The sequence below is a fragment of the Lutra lutra genome, chromosome 16 (assembly GCF_902655055.1).
Source record: "Lutra lutra chromosome 16, mLutLut1.2, whole genome shotgun sequence".
Lineage (NCBI taxonomy): Eukaryota > Metazoa > Chordata > Mammalia > Carnivora > Mustelidae > Lutra > Lutra lutra.
The window spans coordinates 6283416-6301413 of NC_062293.1; the positions used below are offsets into that span (position 1 = coordinate 6283416).

Sequence of the window (17998 nt, forward strand, 5' to 3'; positions counted from 1 at the left end):
GCAGAGAGAGAGAGGGAAGCAGGCTCCCGGCAGAGCAGAGAGCCCGATGTGGGGCTCGATCCCAGGACCCTGAGATCACGACCTGAGCCGAAGGCAGAGGCTTTAACCCACTGAGCCACCCAGGTGCCCCGAAAAGTCCTCTTTTTAGACACTCCTTCGTGGCTGCGGACAGGAGGGCATTTCTCAAAAGCTTATTCATGATCACCGAGACTCGTTGCATTGCCTGTTGCCTTGAGATTTCACTCCTTCCTCTTTTTTGCTTATTCACCAGTGGGAAGCGGCCAAAGGAGGAAGTGCCAGAGTGGGGAGAGCAGAAAGGTAGAAGATGCCGGGGCTGAGTCGGAGTTGACTGGCTCCACCAAGGGGAGCTTGTGCGAAGAGAGAATGTACCTGCTGCTGTCCTTCCTCTCCCTCTTCCAGCTCGTAGGTGAGTGGGGCCTGGGTCTGTACTGGAGAAGAGCTTCTGGGGCAGGATGAAGTGGCTGGTGGAGGGAGGAGGGGGCCCAGCAGCGGGTCCTGCTGGGAAGCAGGCTGTGTTTCTAAGCAGTTTCTCCAAGTCGTGAGGAGCCCTGGTTGCTCGGGAGAGCTGGTGAACACTTGCTTCTGCACTGTCGTCTTCGAGAATGTCTTATGAGGAAGGGAAGGAGTGAGTATGGAGGTGGCTTTGGAGGAAGGAAAGCTGGGAGTTTGCCAGACAGGGAGGAAGACGTGGTTCTAGGCACTTGGGGTAGAAGGAAGTAGTAGAAGTTGCTGAGGGGCTAAGATAGGGATGGTGGTGGAAGGAAACTGTGAGTGGATGGATACCATTTGGATTAAAAATTAAGGGATTTTCTTGACCTTGAAATGCTGGAGGGCCACAGGGCTCAGTTTTGGGCTTTTCTTTCTAGAGCTCTAAAGCCATTCCCTGATTGATCTCCTCTCCTCTCTTGGCTTAAATACTACCTCTATACAGTTGATGCCTGATGTTGTATCATTAGCCTGGACATCACCCTGGACCCCAGAATCTTTTAGTCAAGTGCCCACTCAACTCTCCACTAAGATATTGACATTTTGGATGTGACCTCAGCATATCTTCTCCCCTCAAATTCCTTTCTCTCCCATCTTTGTGTTTAGCAACTCCATCTTTTCTAGGTACTCAAGCAAAACCTGGGGGGCATTCATCTCTCATATCCCACAATGATCCTTGGGAAATGCAAGACAGATGCTGTTCTTCCTCTGGTCAAAACCCTCTAATGACTTCCTATCCTACTCAGGGTAGAAACACAGAGTCCTTACAGAAGCTAAAAGGTTTACCACCTGGTTCTCTCACCTCATCACCTTCCCTATCGCCTCTTCTACTCTGCTCTCTTGGGTCAACCCACCGCAGCCAGAATGGCCTCTTAGATGGTCTTTGAACATGTTAGGTACACTTCTGCCTCAGGGCCTTTGCATTTGCTGTTCTCTGCCCAAAATGCTCTTCTTCATTTGGCCACATGTTTCAGTCCCTCATATCCTGCATGTCTTTGATTTTTACTCAGGCCTTCATTGATAAGAAACTTCATTAAAATAGCAGTTCCCTTGCATTATTTTTCTCTACTGTCTGACTCCTCCCTTCTCCCACCTTGAGAGAACATAAGCCTTAGGAAGTCAGGAATTTTTGCTCCTACAAACATACCAGGTATAAATTAGACAAATAGCGAGTATTAGTGGAGTGAGTGAATGTATCTCATGGAGAGGGAAAAGAATATGATTGCCGTACTCCTCAACTTTCTTTTTCATAGAACTGAACACTAGGGATGGAACTAGAGGGTATTATGCTTAGCGAAATAAGTCAACCAGAGAAAGACAACTATCATATGATCTCCCTGATATGAGGAAGTTGAGATGCAACATGGGATGTTTAGGGGGTAGGAAAAGAATAAATGAAACAAGATGGGATTGGGAGGGAGACAAACCATAAGAGACTCTTAATGTCACAAAACAAGCTGAGGGTTGCCGGGGGAGGTGGGCGTGGAGAGAGGGGTGGGGATATGGACATTGTGGAGGCCATGTGCTATTGTGAATGCTGTGAAGTGTGTAAGCCTGATGATTCACAGACCTGTACCCCTGGGGCTAATAATACATTATATGTTAATTAAAAAAAAAGAACTGAACACTAGGGACTCTTGCCATTAATTACAGAGGACATGCATTGCCTGTGAGCATGTAAAATGGTGCAGCTGCTTTGGAAAACAGTTTGACATTCCTCAAAATGTTAAACACATGATCTGGCCATTCGACTCCCAGGTGTATACCCAAGAGAACTGAAAACATATGCTCATGTAAAAACTTGTATGCAGGGGTGCCTGGGTGGCTCAGTCAGTTAAGCCTCTGCCTTCGGCTCAGGTCATGATCCCAGGGTCCTGGAATCGAGTCCCGCATCAGGCTCCCTGCTAAGCAGGGAGCCTGCTTTTCTCTCTGCCTCTGCCTGCCTGTGCACGCTCTCTCTCTCTGACAATTAAATAAATAAATAAAATCTTAAAAAAAAACTTGTATGCAAACGTTCATGGCAACATTATTCATAATCGTTAAAAACTGGAAACAACCTAAATGTACATCAGCTGATGGATGAGCAAATAAAATGTAGCATACCGGGCGCGTGGGTGGCTCAGTGGGTTAAGCCTCTGCCTTCGGCTCAGGTCATGATCTCAGGGTCCTGGGATAGAGCCCCGCATCGGACTCTCTGCTCAGCAGGGAGCCCGCTTCCCCTCTCTCTCTGCCTGCCTCTCTGCCTACTTGCGATCTCTCTCTGTCAAATAAATAAATAAAATCTTTTTTTAAAAATGCAGCATACCCATTCAAGGGAACATTATTCAGCCATAAAAACAAATGAATGCTGACACACAGCTGCAACACAGACCAACCTGGGAAATATTATGCTGAGCGGAAGGATCCAGACACAAGAGCCCCTCTATTGTACCATTCCATACCTACGAAATATCCGTAATACCTAAATTCACAGAAATGGAAAGTACATTTAGTGGTTGCCAGGAGCTGGGTGGAAGGAATAAGGGAGAGTGAATGCTAATGAGTAAGGGGTTTCTTTTTGGGGTGATAGAAAGGAATTCGGTGTGGTGATGGTTGCGAATTTTGTGAATGACCAGGAAACGCCGAGCTGTACGCTATAAAATGGTGAATTTTACGGTAAGGGAATCGTATGTCAGCATGAACATCATCATGGAGCAGAGGGGAGAATCAGCAGCAGTAGACTTCTCCTGGTAGAAAAATCTCTGGGTAACATTTGACATTGTGGGGATCTGAGGCTCTGGAAGCAGGTGTTCATGGCAAGTGGACGGTCCTTTCTGTGGTCGAATTTGATCATTCATTCCATCAGTTAGAGAAATGATAATACCTCCAAGAAGTGGTAGGTGCTGTGAGGAGAGCCGAGCTCAGGGACCTGACATTGTGAGCCTCAGGGGACACGGGGGGGGGCACTGTGGATGGAGGGGGACTACTGCAAGGAGCCTCTGGGAGGAGATGTCTGAGCAGAGGCCTGGGGGATGAGAAGGAGCAGGCACTTAGGATCGCAGGCAGACTTTCGGACACGGGCGTCAGCGAGCACAAAGGCTATGATAGGGGCACGAGCCTGCTGACCTGACCCTGAGCGGGCCTGAGAGATGGACGGGCCGTGTGGCTTCCTCACATGCTTCAGAGCAGCCCGGAGGGGCAGATTGGGAGGATATCACTGTGTCTTGGGGGGAAAGTCTTAGGGGAGGAAAGTGACGTGTCCAGGACCGCAAGGCTTGTAAAGGCAAAGCTGGCGATGGGTTGTGGGAATGGAGAAGCCGATTCTGGGCGAGCCGTTAGGGGGCAAATCAGCAGGGTAGCGAATGCACATAAAGGACTACTTCTTTTTCCCCTGACATCTGGAAACAGGGGAAGTTGGTGAGCAGATGTGAGAATAATGCTGGTGTGTGTGTGCATGTGCGCGTGTATGGGTGTGACTGAGGCAGAGTGGAAATGTCAGTTGGAAGCCAGCAGGCACAGCTGTGTGCTCAGCAGGAACCTGGTCTGTGCTGTGAACCTGTGCCCCCTCACCAGCCTCTCCCAGGGAACTTCCCATAACAAGACACCCATTTACCCCGCACCGCTTCTCACTCTAAAGAGTTCCTTGTTTCCAAGCTATACAAGAAACAAATACCACCAGAGCTCCCACTGGCTTTACAGCCTTCATTTTTTGTGAGAAAGGAAGAGATTTGTGGCCGGTATTTTCAGAGAAATATTCGTTGCTTTGTCCACATTTGGCCTCCCCCTAAGTGGTGATAGACATGGACAAGACCCGCATGTGCCGGCCTGGAGTGGGCGCTGGCTGACGTCCTGCGCCATGCTGGAGTTGGGGTCCATCCTGTGCCCCCTGACAGTGAGCCTGTAAACTCCCCCTGAGGCTCATCTTCTTCCTCAACTAGGGTTACTCCCGATTGACTAGTCTGGAAATAACCATGCCTGCTGGGGGTGCTGCTCCTTGGGGCTCAGGGCTGCCAATTTGTTTATCTGAGAGAGAGAGTGAGAGTGAGAGAGAGAGAGGGCACGTGAGCAGGGAGAGCAGCAGACAGAGGGAGAAGCAGACTCCCTGCCGAGCAGGGAGCCGGACGTGGGAGCTCAATCCCAGGACTCTAAGATCATGACTTGAGCCGAAGGCAGACGCTTCACCGATGGAGCCCCCCAGACGCCCCATCAGGGCTGCCTCCAGTGTCAGGACGGTTCAGACAGCAGGGTAGTGCTCTGCCGAGGTTGGTGGGGAGTGGGTCCCCGGACAGACGTTTCCAGGACGCGAGTGGAGCAGACGGTTCAGGAGTCAGGCCCAACGTCAGCGCTCAGATGAGATGGGCTAATGTCACCTTGGGAGTTTCCTAAGGCTGCCAGGACAAATGACTACACACCTAGTGGCTTAAAACAACACAAATTTATAATGTTACAGTCTGGAAGTCAGAGTCTTAAAGGATCGCCAGGGATGCGTTCCTTCCGGTAGCTTTGGGGGAGAATCAGATTCCTTGACTTTTCCACAGCCCAGAGGTTGCTGCATCCTTGGCGTGTGGCCCCACCTGACCTTCAATGTCCCTTCTCCTTCTCTGACTCTGATCCTCCTGCCTCCCTCTGATAAGGTCCTTGGCCCCGCCCCATGCTCCTGGATTATCTCTCCATCTCAAAATCCGTAATTTAGTCACATCTGCAAAGTCCCATTTGATCGTGTGAGCTGCTTTACAGTATTTTATAGGTTCTGGGGATTAGGATGTAGACATCCTTAGGAAGCCATTATTCTGCTCACCATGCCACGAAACAGCCCTGTTCAGGCATTATTCCTCCCCTACCCCCCGGCCCCATCATTTTGAAAGTATTAAATGCTCATTGTTGATACTTAGGAAAGTACAGAAAAAATGAAGAGTCAGGAAAAATAAAAAATTCTATGTCCCTCATCTTAATGCCCAAGGCAACCTGATGTTCATTTAATATTTTTACTGGTTTCCTTTTCATCTATTCTTCTATGCATATTTTTAAAAAAAGATTTTGTTTATTTGTTTGACAGAGAGAGACAGAGAGAGAGACTGCAAGAGAGGGAACACAAGCAGGGGGAGTGGGAGAGGGAGAAGCAGGCTTCTCGCCGAGCAGGGATCCCGACGTGGGGCTTGATCCCAGAACCCTGGGATCATGACCCGAGCCGAAAGCAGACGCTTAATGACTGAGCCACTCAGGCGCCCCATCTTCTATGCATATTTTAAAAGTTAGTTGAGACTGTGCTGTATATGATGTTTAAAAAAAGTATTTTCACCTCATAAGATTTTCCACATAATTAACAATATTTCTAAGCGTAATTAACAGTGTCTGCATTATATTTTGTTGTTTACTTATTATCCTAATTGATGGATGTTAACCTTGTTTAGTTTTGCTCCTTAAATAATTACGTAATGAGGGGCGCCTGGGTGGCTCAGTGGGTTAAAGCCTCTGCCTTCGGCTCAGGTCATGATCTCGGGGTCCTGGGATCAAGCCCCACATCGGCTCTCTGCTCAGCAGGAAACCTGCTTCCCCCCCCCTCTCTGCCTGCCTCTCTGCCTACTTGTGATCTCTGTCTCTCTAATAAATAAATAAAATCTTAAAAAAACAAAAACAAAAAACAAACCATTTAAAATAATTATGTAATGAATCTTGGTGCATATGTTCTTATTAGCTTCTCTGATAATTTCCTGAGGACCAAATCCTAGACATATAATCACTGGAGCAAAGGGCATGATTATTTTGATACATAATTGCCACATTGCCTTCGGTAATGGTTGAATGGTTACATCCCTAACAGCAGCTTCTCCTCTTGTCCATGTCACGTCACCCATGTCAGCAATATAGTAGTCACAAAAACCTAAGTTTGCTTCATATGTGAAAATGACATCACTTTAAAATGTTTTCATTTGCTAGATTGTTTAAATGGAACGCTTCCGATTTTATCAACCACCTGAATTTTCTCTTTGTGCCTTTTCTTTTCTTGCCCCTTACCAACTTTCTAAATGGAGTCTTTTTTTCTTTTTTACTTTTATTTTATTTTTTCAGTGTTCCAAGATTTCATTGTTTATGCACCACACCCAGTGCTCCATGCAATATATGCTCTCCTTAACCTAATGGAGTCTTTTTTTAAAAAAGATTTTTATTTATTTATTTGACAGAGAGAGAAAGATCACAAGTAGACAGAAGAGCAGGCAGAGAGAGAGGGGTAAGCAGGCTCCCGGCTGAGCAGAGAGCCTCCATGTGGGGATTGATCCCAGGACCCTGAGATCATGACCTGAGCTGAAGGCAGAGACTTAACCCACTGAGCCACCCAGGCGCCCTGAAAGTGCTCCCTTTCATTCAGAGATATTATAAAGGCTCACTTCTATGTCCCTCTAGTTTAAGAAGTGATTTGCTATTTTATGTTGGCCTTCTTTATCTCCTTGCATTTACCTAAGTGGAGCATGGCGAGAGGTGACAGGATCCAGCCACGCTTGTGGGAAACCCTTCCCCTCCCCACTCACCATTTTAAGTGTCCTATGGTATGTTATACTCCAGAGAACTGAAACATATCTCTATGCAAATACCAGTAGTACATACATGTTCACAGCGGCATTATTCGACATAGCCAAAAAGGGAAATTAATCCAAATAGCTTCCACTGACGAATGGGTAAACAAAATGTCCCTGTCCTTACCCTGGAACAAAGTGCCCACACTCACTACAATGGGGATGAACTTAAAAGACATTCTGCTGAGTGAATGAAGCCAGATACAAAAGGCCACACATTGTATGACTATGTGGTCATGAAATGTAGATTTCAGAATAAAGAAATCTACAGACAGGACATAGGTTATGGTGGGGTGAACCAGGCACAGGGTTTCTTTTGAGGTAACAAAAACATTCTGGAATTAGAGGTGATGGCTGTACAACTCTCTGAATATCCCAAGAACCCCAGATAGATGCTTTAAAATTAAGAGTAAAATTCATGATACATGATTTATATCTCAATTTTTAAAATGGACAAAAGTAAATTCTTAGCCTTAAACACACCTTAGTTCATTTTAGAAAGGAAGGAAATTATCACTGCCTTTAACTGAGCCAATTGGAAGAAGGCAAGTAGTAATCTCGCAGAAAGAAGAGGAATAAAATCACACTTGTGACAAATTAATAACTTAGGAAATAAGAACAATAAAAACTAATCTCAAAAGTGGTTTAATGCAGGAAAAAACAAGAAGGAGGTTAGGAGAAACAGAAGGGGGATACCCTGCAGCAAGTGTAATCCACACAACTCACAGACCTCATGTGGTCTGAATGTGTAATAATAACAGATATGGACATTTTAATTATAAAAGGATACTTTCTAAATGGAGGACTTTATGCTAATACATACTCCAATAAAGAGGTTAACTTTCTGGGAAAAACAAACCAAAACAAAAGAACGGATTCAAGAACCATCAAAGTCCTTGAATAGTCAATATTCAGGGGAAAACAATTTCCAGTAATCAAAGTGTATGTCCCAATCATGAATTTGCCAGAGAGTTTTGTAGATAATTCTTAGGATTCTGAAGACACAGAAATTCCTTTGCTCTGTTTATGTGCTGGTCACCAGTGTTTTCAAATTGAGAGGTTCCACACAAAATCCAGATTCCTGGCTACTCTAGAAAAATGAAAAGGTCTGAAACCACAGAGCCTACATCTTGCACGAGAGGACAATGGGCCGAAGTGGACTGGGGCCATGCCTTCACTTGGGTCATTTGCTTCCAGATGATGTTGACCACAGGGAGGAGGAGGGGTGGATTATCGAAAGCTGTCATTGCTCCGTGGGGACATTCTTGTTTCTCTGAGATGTAGAGTTGTGTTTTCCATGGTGGAAATCAGTTGTGATTTCCATGGTGGCTTTGACCCAGTGGAGTTTTGAAGGACAAAGTGGAAGGACTTGTGGAAGGTGTATTCCCTCCTTGACTGTCACTCAACTCATCAGGCATTTGGGTTTACTGGGGCTACTTGTGATGCAGGAGTTTGTGCCTCTGCCCTCAGTGGGTGGGGTGGGATATAACAGGCACATGGGTTTGTATTTTCCAGGCTCAGCTGACATCATGGGTCCAGCAGCAGTCAGAGGCCCAGTTGGGGGCCAACTGACCGTGCAGTGTCGTTATGGACACGAGTGGGAGACCTACCATAAGTGGTGGTGTCGAGGAGCCGTGTGGAGTCACTGTCGTATCCTCGTTCAAACCGACGGATCACAGCGGGAAGTGAAGGGTGACCGACTGTCCATCAAGGACGATTGGAAATTGCACACGTTCACGGTGACCATGGAGAAGCTCAGGTGGAACGATACAGACACTTACTGGTGTGGGATTGAAAGGACTGGAGTTGACCTGGGGGTCATAGTTAAAGTGGCCATTGACCCAGGTAAGAGTTTGTGTATGAGTGTGGACGGCTCCCTTCAGGGTCTTCTTTGTCCTGGTTGCTGAGTTTCCTTTCTAATAACTTAGTGTCACTCAGAGTGAACTGTCACACAGGGGAGTTGAGTCCTGAGTACTCCCAGAACCCCGACTGACCCCATGAGTTGGGAGAAACAGGGCTTCTCTTAGATGCCTCATGGCTCCCAGCACCTCCTGCAGGATGGGAACCAGCCTTTCTGGGCAGGTGTTTCGCTGCACAGCGCCGCACCTGCATCCATTGTCCATAGAGGTCAAGGTGATGGTCCCAGTTTCAGTCCGTGGACCAAAGGGATCTTCTTCTATGTGACCCAGAGACACCAGTTCTTGTTAGTGCTTTCCTGGACCCCTGGTGCCTGCGTGTCCCTGCTTGTTCTGGAGTTTGGGGCCGGGACTTGAGAGCAACTATTCCCACCTCCTCCTGTTTCATACCCAGGCCGAGAGGGAAGAGGCCCAGCACAGTCATGGTACTGTGGTTGATTCCTGAGGTCCAAAAAGGCATCCCCATTCAAAGGGCTGCAATTCTGGTGCCTGAAATCTCATCACAAGCCATATACACATCTGGGCTTAATGATGTTCTCTTCCTCAGTACTTCTAGAATGCAGACACTCCTGGGAAGTACAGCTCAGAGGTCCCACTGCCTTGGTTTGAATGAGTTGGTCTGTTGGGCTCTGCTTCTCTGACCTCTGGACAGGCAGCACCAGATCACAGGGAACTGTGGCAAGGGGACAGCGCAGAGTCCACAGAGCCCCACCCTACCTGAACCTGCGAGGCGTGTGACCGTCGCAAAGCACAGCACATTCACTGTCTTATTGAATCTGGAAAATGTTCCTGAGAAGTGATTCTCCTCCCCATAGAAGCTTAATAACTTGCCCAAAGAAAGGCAAAGGACATTTTGAGTTTGTTTAGGGGTGGTCCTGACCTTGGAAGTCACAGACTTGGGAGTGTTAGCCACCGGGCCAGCACCCCCTTCTGCTTCTGTCCTTTCTGGATAAATGACACTGGGGGAGACCTTGGCAGAGGCCTTGTCGTGGGCAGTGGGAGGGTTTTAAGTCCAGCTCAACTCCAGCTGCCTTTGCCCTGAGGTAACATTAGGCCCCCTCTGACCCTTCCAGGGCCTGCTCGATATCCTCCCTGGACCTGTACTCAGCCCTTCCTGCCTCTGAGGCTGAGTCTCCTAGTGGCCAGGGAGATATGAGCAGTCCAGGCTATAGGCTCTTCCCATGGCTCAGCTCCAGGCTCCCCGCGCTCCCCCACCCCCCGGCAGGCTCAAAGCCATGTGCAGAGCTGCGGGCAGGTTAGCAGGCTGAACAGTGTATAATTTGGTCTGTATGCCTAGCACCAACTACAGTACCAACCTCCATCACCCCCTCAATCACCATGTCCACTGGGCCAGCAGAAACCAAAGGCCCCCTGACTGCGACCGGCTACCACTCCAGTGACAGGTAAGCCAGCTCTGATGCATTGTTTCCGGTGGTCTACTTGGCCCAAATTCTTCCAGTTGCGGGGGTGGGGGGGGGTGGTGGAGGAACACTTCATAGTCCCAGGTGCCAGCCAGCCAGAGCTTGTCCCTAGACCTTTCGCCTCCTTTGAGAAGGTGAGGATGACAGGGCAAGCCTTTCTACTTGCTATCAGGCCCCACAGTGTCCTTGGAGCCCCCCAGATCCTTCCTCCTGGAGCCCAGTATGGTTTGTAGATGTGTTGGTGTATTCATTCTTCTGTCTCATTTTTACTGAGTTAACTTCTCCATGGCCAGCCCCTTGTTGAGCTCTGGAGGCATAGACAGGGAGCTTCTCCCCAGGAGCTCAGAGTGCAGGGTGGGAGAATGATGAGCAGGCAGTCAATGCAGATGGCATGGCCCACATGTGTGTGTGTGGGGGGGCACCAGCATCGTGGGGCCACAGGGATGGCTCTTGGTCCACATACCAGGAGAACAGGAAGGGCCTGGGGACATCCTGTTTTCCCTAATTACCATTAGGGAATTACCATTCCCTAATTTCCCTAAGTACTGACGTTTGCCCCATCTCGAGAACACCTGCCAGCTCACAGAGGGCTTTTCTGTCCAGTGTCTCTTAATTCTTGGACCTGCTTCATGAGGACAAGTAGGCAGATACAACTGCCCATTTTATAGAGGAAGAAATTGAGTCTCTCTCATGCTTCTTAGCACTCTGCCCAGCCAGTGCAGCTGAAGTGGCCTTTTGGAAGCTGAGAGACCTCTTTCTGTCTCCTCCTTGGCCCTCTTGACTTTGTCTAGAACTGCCGTGATCTCCTTTTGCTGGACCTTCTTGTAGAATCTGGATGGGAGGTCCCCAGTTATTCTATCCCCAACCAGGACCCCTGCTCTTCCACTCTCCCATTTGCCCTCTGTTTCAAAAGTTTCTTTTTACTAACCTGCTTGCAATAAGCAATAGTTAAGGAGCTTCCTCCTTTTATGAATCAAAGCTGTATTTTAGGATCTTTGATCAGCATGAGATGGTTTCATTCATTCATTCAACAAATAATTATCGAGCTCTCGCTCATGCCCTCACTGTCTTGGGGAGTACGAGAGGATACTAGGACAAACAGAATGATCAAGCTGTCTGCACTCCAGATACTTACAGTGGAGAGATAATTCAGGTGCCAGATAGAGTTACTTAATTTATTGACTGATGAGTTTATTCTACAAATACTGTGACTAGTGATGAACAAGAGATAGCCTTTGCATTAGACTCAGACTCAGGCTGCCTTAACAAAGCATCACATTCCAGGCCACTTCAAGGACAGGCATTTATTTACACACAGTCTGGAGACCAGAAGCTGAGATCAAGGTGTCAGCACGGTTGGCTCCTTCTTGGGGCTTAAAGGGAGAAAGTGGTAGCTGCTGGCCATCCTTGGGGCTCCTTGACTTGTGCCACCATGACCCCAGTTTCTGCCTCTCTTGTCACATGGCCTTCCTCCTTCGTGTATCTGTGTGTGGCTACCTTCCCTCTTGTGAGGACACCATCCATCAGATTAGGACCCCTCCCCATCCAGTAGGACCTGTCTTAACTTGATTCCATCTGCAAAGATCTTATTTCCAAATAGGTCACCTTCACAGGTTCTGAATGAACCTGAATTGTGGGGGTGGGGGACACTCCTTAATCCAGTACAGCAGGGGCAAGTGTAGAAGCAGAGAGACCTTTCCACACCCTGTTGCCATACAACTTCAGTTAGGTGTCTAGACCCAAAGAAAACTTGTGGAATCCTCCTCTCCTTTAAAAAAAAAAAAAGAAGAGATTTTTTTTAACCATCTCTGAGGGAACCCAGGAATGGGGTTCCCAAGCTAGAAACCCCAGGCTTGCAGGTCAAAAGGTGTGTGGCCCTCCTTGCTACCAGGTGGCTGGAGTGCAGCCCGGAAGCAGGAGGTGGGGCGGGGTGCATGGTGTTATTTTATCGTCTCCAGCTCTAACTCCATGAAGCTCAGCATCCTGATTCCCCTCACCGTGGCTGTGTTGCTGCTTCTCCTGGTGGCAGTCTCATTCTTGACTTTGAGGAAGATGAGGCAACAGAAGGAAGGTGATCAGATACGGCTGACGCTGCATAGGGGCTGGAGTGTGGGTCTGAGTGTGGGGCGGAGGGATGGCTCTGCTTCCACATCCTCATGGAAAATGTAACCCCCTCCTCAGAACTCACCAGGGACTCAGCTCTTTTGGGGTGCTCTCCAGTACCCCTCCCCCGCCACAGCCTGGGGACTCTTGTAGCCAAAGAGGGGGGGGGGGCGCTCATTCTTGCTCATCACGCCTCCTCCCCAGTGTATGTCTGAGACCTAAGTTTTAAGTACTTTCTGTGCTTCTCACTATCTAGGCCTTTGAAACAAAAAACCCGAGCTAGAACTTATTTAAGTTGGCTCTAAAGTTGGGGAGGGGGATGGGCAGAGAGAACCAGGAACCACAGGCACTTGAAAGCTGGTTCATAAGATGCTGACCCAGCTTGTGCACCCCACTCAGGGGGCAGCCTGGAGGGGACACTTGTGTTCTAGGACTGGCCAGGCATCAGTGATGCAAGGAGGGACAGACTCAGCCGCCTAGCAGCCCTCAGCCCACTGGAGACTAACTGGAATTAGTGGGACAAAGGCGATGAGATAGATATAAATCAAACACCATGGAAATGGGGAGGGAGGGAGGCAGCTCCTGGGCAGCTGGGAAGGCAGGTGTGACTTTGAGTTGATTCCGGAATGACCAGCCCAGTAGGGAAATGCAGGCATTCCAGGGAGGGAAGTCAGTCTGAGCCTGCAGTTGTGCAGAAAGAAACTTAACCCCAGGGGGCCCATTGGTGGCAGGGCCACCGAATCAGCTGACAGCCCTTCTGTGACGTGGGGGAGGTGGGCGAGGTCTCCTTGTTTCTCAGGTGGGAAGCTGGAAGCTCAGAGAGGTGAAGTGAGCAATGTCACCGAGTGTGTCATCTGGGGAGTCCGAATTAGAACCAGGTCTCATCTCTCTGAGCCTGGAACCTAATTCACTTTTTTTTTTTTTCTCCCAGATTTATCTTCCCCAGACTTGGGGGAGTCCTCAGAGTCTAGGGATGGGCTTTCTAATTCTGATTGTTTTTGTCTTTTAGCTGCTGGGGTATCCCCAGAGCAGGTAAGAGAGTCCCCGAGGTCAGACCAGAGACCCCAGACAGCTCCTTTTTCTCCATCTTCATTTTCCTTCTCCCAGAAGCACTGAGGTCCAAATGTATCACACAAACTGTGTGTCCAAGTGTCTGTGTGCTCACGGCCCAGCTGTAGGACCTGGGAGGATGGGTGGGGGTGGACTCTGGAAACAGCCAAAAGGGGGCAGGTGTAGGGGTTTCAGAGGAAGCTGGGAGAGGGGGACAAAAGGAAGCACACTTTGTCTTCACTCTGTGACCCTGCGGGAAAGAGGACCTGGGCTTTCTCTCCAAGGTGGTTCAGCCCCTGGAAGGGGAAGGGGACATCTGCTATGCAAACCTGGCCCTGCAGTCAACCAGCACCTCCCACAAGTCCTCCCAGAAGAATGGCTGCACAAAGCCCTCCTCCTCTGCCCAGGATGACCAGCCGGAAGTGGAATATGTCACCATGGTGTGTTCTTGGTGGGGCTGCTGTGGGGCTTGGAGCCAGATCTGCCATTGTCCTCGCTTTGAGGGTGGGCTTTCTCCTGCCCACGGAGGCACAGAGGAGGAGGGGCGGGTGCTGGGCCAAGCTACAGCCACGGAAAGACTTGCCTGTTCAACTCCTCCAGGCTTTGGGCTTTTGGGAGGGTCCCCCTTTGGTCTCAGCACTGGGGGCCCTGAGTCCCAGTAGACATGGCTCTTGTGATGGCAGCAGGGACCTGGGCCGGCCTGGAATTCCATGTGAAGGATGCTGCCCTCACGTGGAGGGGAGGGAGGGTCTCCTGCTGGGGCTGGACTCAGGGAGCTGGTGGAGCGAAGGGGCGGGAGCTGGAGGGTGTGGGCGTAGCCTTCCCTGAAGGCTCTGTGCTCCCGCCTCATCCAAGGCCTCCTCCTTCGATGGGCAAAGCCTCTCGCCGGCCTCTCTGACCCCTTGGGCTTCTTCATTACAGGCCCCCCTCCCGAAAGAGGAGATTCCCTATGCGGATCTTTCTTGGGAGCTTTTGAATCAGGACGCAACCTATTGCAACATGAGCTTCCATGTTGCCCACGTTCCCAGCAGGAGCCACGAGGAATCCATGGAATACAGCAGCATCAGGAGATCTAAGCCTGGGCTCCAGGCGCCCCTCGCCCACCCCACATAAGGCCTGTGAGCCTGTTCCTGCTCTGTCTGCTTCCTGCCCCCAGTCGCTTCACGGGGACCAACCGGTGACTGAAGCCTAGGCCTGGTCTCAGGGGCTTTCGGGAGGGAGCTGGCTTTTCTCCCATACAGTTTGGGAGGGGGTTGGGGATATATGCTCTGCAGCTGCCAAGGGAGTAATAATGATAATGATTATAATAATAATTAACCTTTATTTATTTTTTACCATATGTGGTGAGGTGAATAATGGCCCCCAAAGTTATCCACGTCCCAATTCCCAGAGCCTGTGAATATGGCAGAAGGAGTCACGTGGATGTATGACGTTGGGGATTTTGAGATGGGGGGAGTATCCTGGATTCTCCAGTGGGGCCCTAAATGTAATCGCCAGGGTCCTTGTAAGGAGACAAGGTCACAAGAGGAGATGGCAGCCGATGATAGAGGCAGAGGCTGGAGTGATGTGGCCAGAAAAGACAAGTGATGGAGTGTCTAGAAGGAACCAGCCCTGCCAACACCCTGACTTTAGTGCAGTGAAACAGATTTTGTTCTGCTGGCCTCCAGGACTGTAGGAGAATAAACTGATGTGGTGTTAATGAAGCCAGTAAACGTGTGGTCATTTGTTACGGCGTCAAGAGGAAACAGACACGTTGTATGGCAGGCTCCTTCCCTAAATGCTCTATCCCCAGTAACCAGCTCAATCCTCGAAACAACCCTATGAGGGCGTCTTAATCATTGCCCCCATTTGACGGATGAAGCATCAAGGTTTGGAAAGGTTCAGTGACGTACCAAGTTTTATCGCTCGGAAGCAGATGAGTGGAAATTTGAACTTAGGCATCTGGGCTCTCGAGTCCGGTGTCTGGGCCACTGTCCTGCACGACATGTCTAAGGAAGAGGGGGTCTGTGGGCTACTTATGCAGGGATCATTAATGGGTATTTACAGGGTTCCAGGCTTACCACCTCTGTTCTAGAGTCCTGGCAGCCTGCTCTCCAGAGTACGTCCCGAATCCCAGCGTGGTGGCATGGCTCACTGTCTCTGTGGTTACCAAGCTGAGCCCAAGCAACCAGCCAGTCCCCTGCCTGCTGCCCCTCTTTTTTTTTTTCGGCCCCAGAGACCATTCTCCTTCCAGCATCCAGAATGATCTTTTTAAGGCACAGACCAGTCACTTGTGGCATGTCACCTTCAGATGGGTTCTTCTGCAGCCCAGGACATCCCTGGGGATGCATGGGTCCCTGCCTACCCCTATGACCCCAGCTCTAGCCACTCTCTTTTTGAAAAGATGAAGCTTAAGGAAAAAAAAAAAAGCAAAATGAAGCTTTCTCTTTTCTCAGGGCATTGACACTTGCTGGTTCTTCTTTCTGGAATGTTCTCCCCACAGATGTGTGACCAGTTAGCTTCCTTTTATCATCACATCTTAACTCAAATGTCCCCTCCCAGGGTAGACTTCCCTGACCACCCTCATGGCAGTAGCTCCTGCTACCACCTCCAGTTTCTCTCTGTCCCTTTGCCCTGTTTTACTTCCTTCATAGCAGGCCCAGCTTTATGAACTTGTTTATTGGAACGTGGGTTTATTGTTTCCCCCTCTCCACGAGGCTGTAGGTTGCCTGAAGGCGAGGACTTAGTCTCATTCACTGCTGTATTCCCCGTGCCTAGATTTAAGGTCTTGTACGCTGTGGATTCTTGAATGTTTTTATGTTGCCTTGAATGAATAAATAATTCGAGAGTCCAGGCATGGGAACACAGGGCAAGCTTTCAGGAGTAGGGACACCTGTGTCTGTCATTCTAGGAAAAGGGTCCTGGGCCACCTGGACAACCTAAGGAATTTCAGCATCAAACTTCCAGAAACACAAAGTGGAGAGATTTCTTTCTCCTTTCCTAAAGCCAGGAGAGACAGAAAGGGCCATGATTCCTCCTGACTGGAGGACAAAGGTCTATCACTTCACTTAGGGCTCTTCTGGTGGGGACTGGGATGAAGCATCGGGGAAAGGAGTCATGGCTTGGGAAGAAAGGATGAGCTAGCCTTGGGCTACACGCAGGTGCCCCAGCAGGTATAGGGGTGGTAATCATGTTTATGGGTGGCTGTTAGTGTGTCCTGGGATTGCCCGACTTCTCACAGCTATGGACATCCCAGGTGGTCTGGGGGAGGTGGCCTTAGTGGATGTCCATCCCAGCATGAGCTGTTCTCTGCTCCTGCTCCCACTACCTGAAAAATGATTCCCTAGAACCCCAAGCGCTCTACCATCCTGGGGAAATTTGCAGAGCCTAGGCAAACTTAATATTATCGTGCTGGTCATTTAAGCTGGTTGGGTCAGTGAGATTGTTTTGATCCAGAGTAAGAAGTGGCTTCAGAAAGGTCTTTAAGTGAAAAAGCTCAAAGCAGAGCAAGACTAGAGTGAGTTGAACTATACAAATAATAAAAAGCCTTGGGGGGCACCTGGGTGGCTCAGTGGGTTAAGCCTCTGCCTTCAGCTCAGGTTATGATCTCAGGGTCCTGGGATCGAGCCCCACATTGGGTTCTCTGCTCAGCAGGGAGCCTGCTTCCCCCCTCCCCTGCCTGCCTCTATGCCTACTTGTGATCTCTTTCTCTCTGTGTCAAATAAATAAATACAATCTTAAAAAAAAAAAAGAAAGAAAGCCTTGGGCCAGTGCATCATGTGCCGTTTTAGGTATCGTGCATAAAGTAATTTATTGCTGAGTTTTTAAGCAGCCAGCACCAAACAGAACCTGTAAGTACATGGTTATTTTGGATAGTAAGGAATTTATCTTTTCTGGCAATCTATCACAGACACTAGTGAAAATTAGTGCCTTGACAGTTCTGATGTAAATCTAGAAAAACAGGGAAGACAAGAATTTAGCTCATTTTGGTTTGGTTGGAAGAGTCTGGTTGATTCTGCCTTTATCTCAGTGGTGGATATGGGCTGGAGATGGAAGGTTCTGGCAGCCTAGCTGAACTGAGGAAAGGTTAATCCACTTAGAAAGAAAGATCCACTCTGATCACTTTTGATTGCCTTGTTCAAGCTTCCAAAAGATGTCTGCTGGCTGTATCACTGGAGAAAATATCTTTATTCAAAATGCCAGCCACCTGGGTTAGTGGCTGTCGGAAAAGGGACCTTTTCATGTCCTGAGAGGTGGGGTTGTTGCTCATGATGCTTGTGAAAGCTGTCCGGTCCCTTCTACACTCTGCAGCTGGACTGAGCTGACTTCTGACTGGTGGTCCTCATGGGAAGCGTTTGGGTTCTTTGGGTCTGGGTCATGACTGTAGGGATCCACCCTGCTTCCCGCCCAGTTTGTTCAAGCTTGAACTGAAATTTAGAGAGTGCTGGGGAGGAGGTAGTCAGGGCCAGGG

At 49.1% G+C, this 17998-nt stretch overlaps 2 protein-coding genes across 3 annotated transcripts in view; one reads left to right on the forward strand and one right to left on the reverse strand.

Moving 5' to 3' along the window:
- The window catches only part of RAB37 (RAB37, member RAS oncogene family), a 57116-nt gene that overhangs the window by 22198 nt on the left and 16920 nt on the right, over window positions 1-17998 (reverse strand). The gene's annotated exons all lie outside the window — the stretch shown is intronic.
- CD300LF (CD300 molecule like family member f) lies at window positions 218-15943 on the forward strand. Of its 2 annotated transcripts, none has more exons than XM_047705972.1 (7): window positions 218-427; window positions 8574-8903; window positions 10272-10377; window positions 12354-12466; window positions 13430-13530; window positions 13833-13988; window positions 14470-15943. In XM_047705972.1, the coding sequence occupies exons 1-7, from the start codon at window positions 385-387 to the stop codon at window positions 14659-14661; spliced, it is 1041 nt and encodes a 346-aa protein (XP_047561928.1). In that variant the 5' UTR covers window positions 218-384; the 3' UTR covers window positions 14662-15943. The 2 variants fall into 2 exon arrangements, with proteins under 2 accessions (XP_047561928.1, XP_047561929.1); XM_047705973.1 differs by having other exon boundaries at window positions 222-427; window positions 13508-13530.

Bases quoted from the DNA above. Each gene is read 5' to 3' on its own strand.
- CD300LF (XM_047705972.1), top strand. From the start codon at position 385: ATGTACCTGCTGCTGTCCTTCCTCTCCCTCTTCCAGCTCGTAG. The intron at 13,531-13,832 runs GTAAGAGAGTCC...TTTCTCTCCAAG, and splicing joins CTGGGGTATCCCCAGAGCAG to GTGGTTCAGCCCCTGGAAGG. The intron at 13,989-14,469 runs GTGTGTTCTTGG...TCTTCATTACAG, and splicing joins AAGTGGAATATGTCACCATG to GCCCCCCTCCCGAAAGAGGA.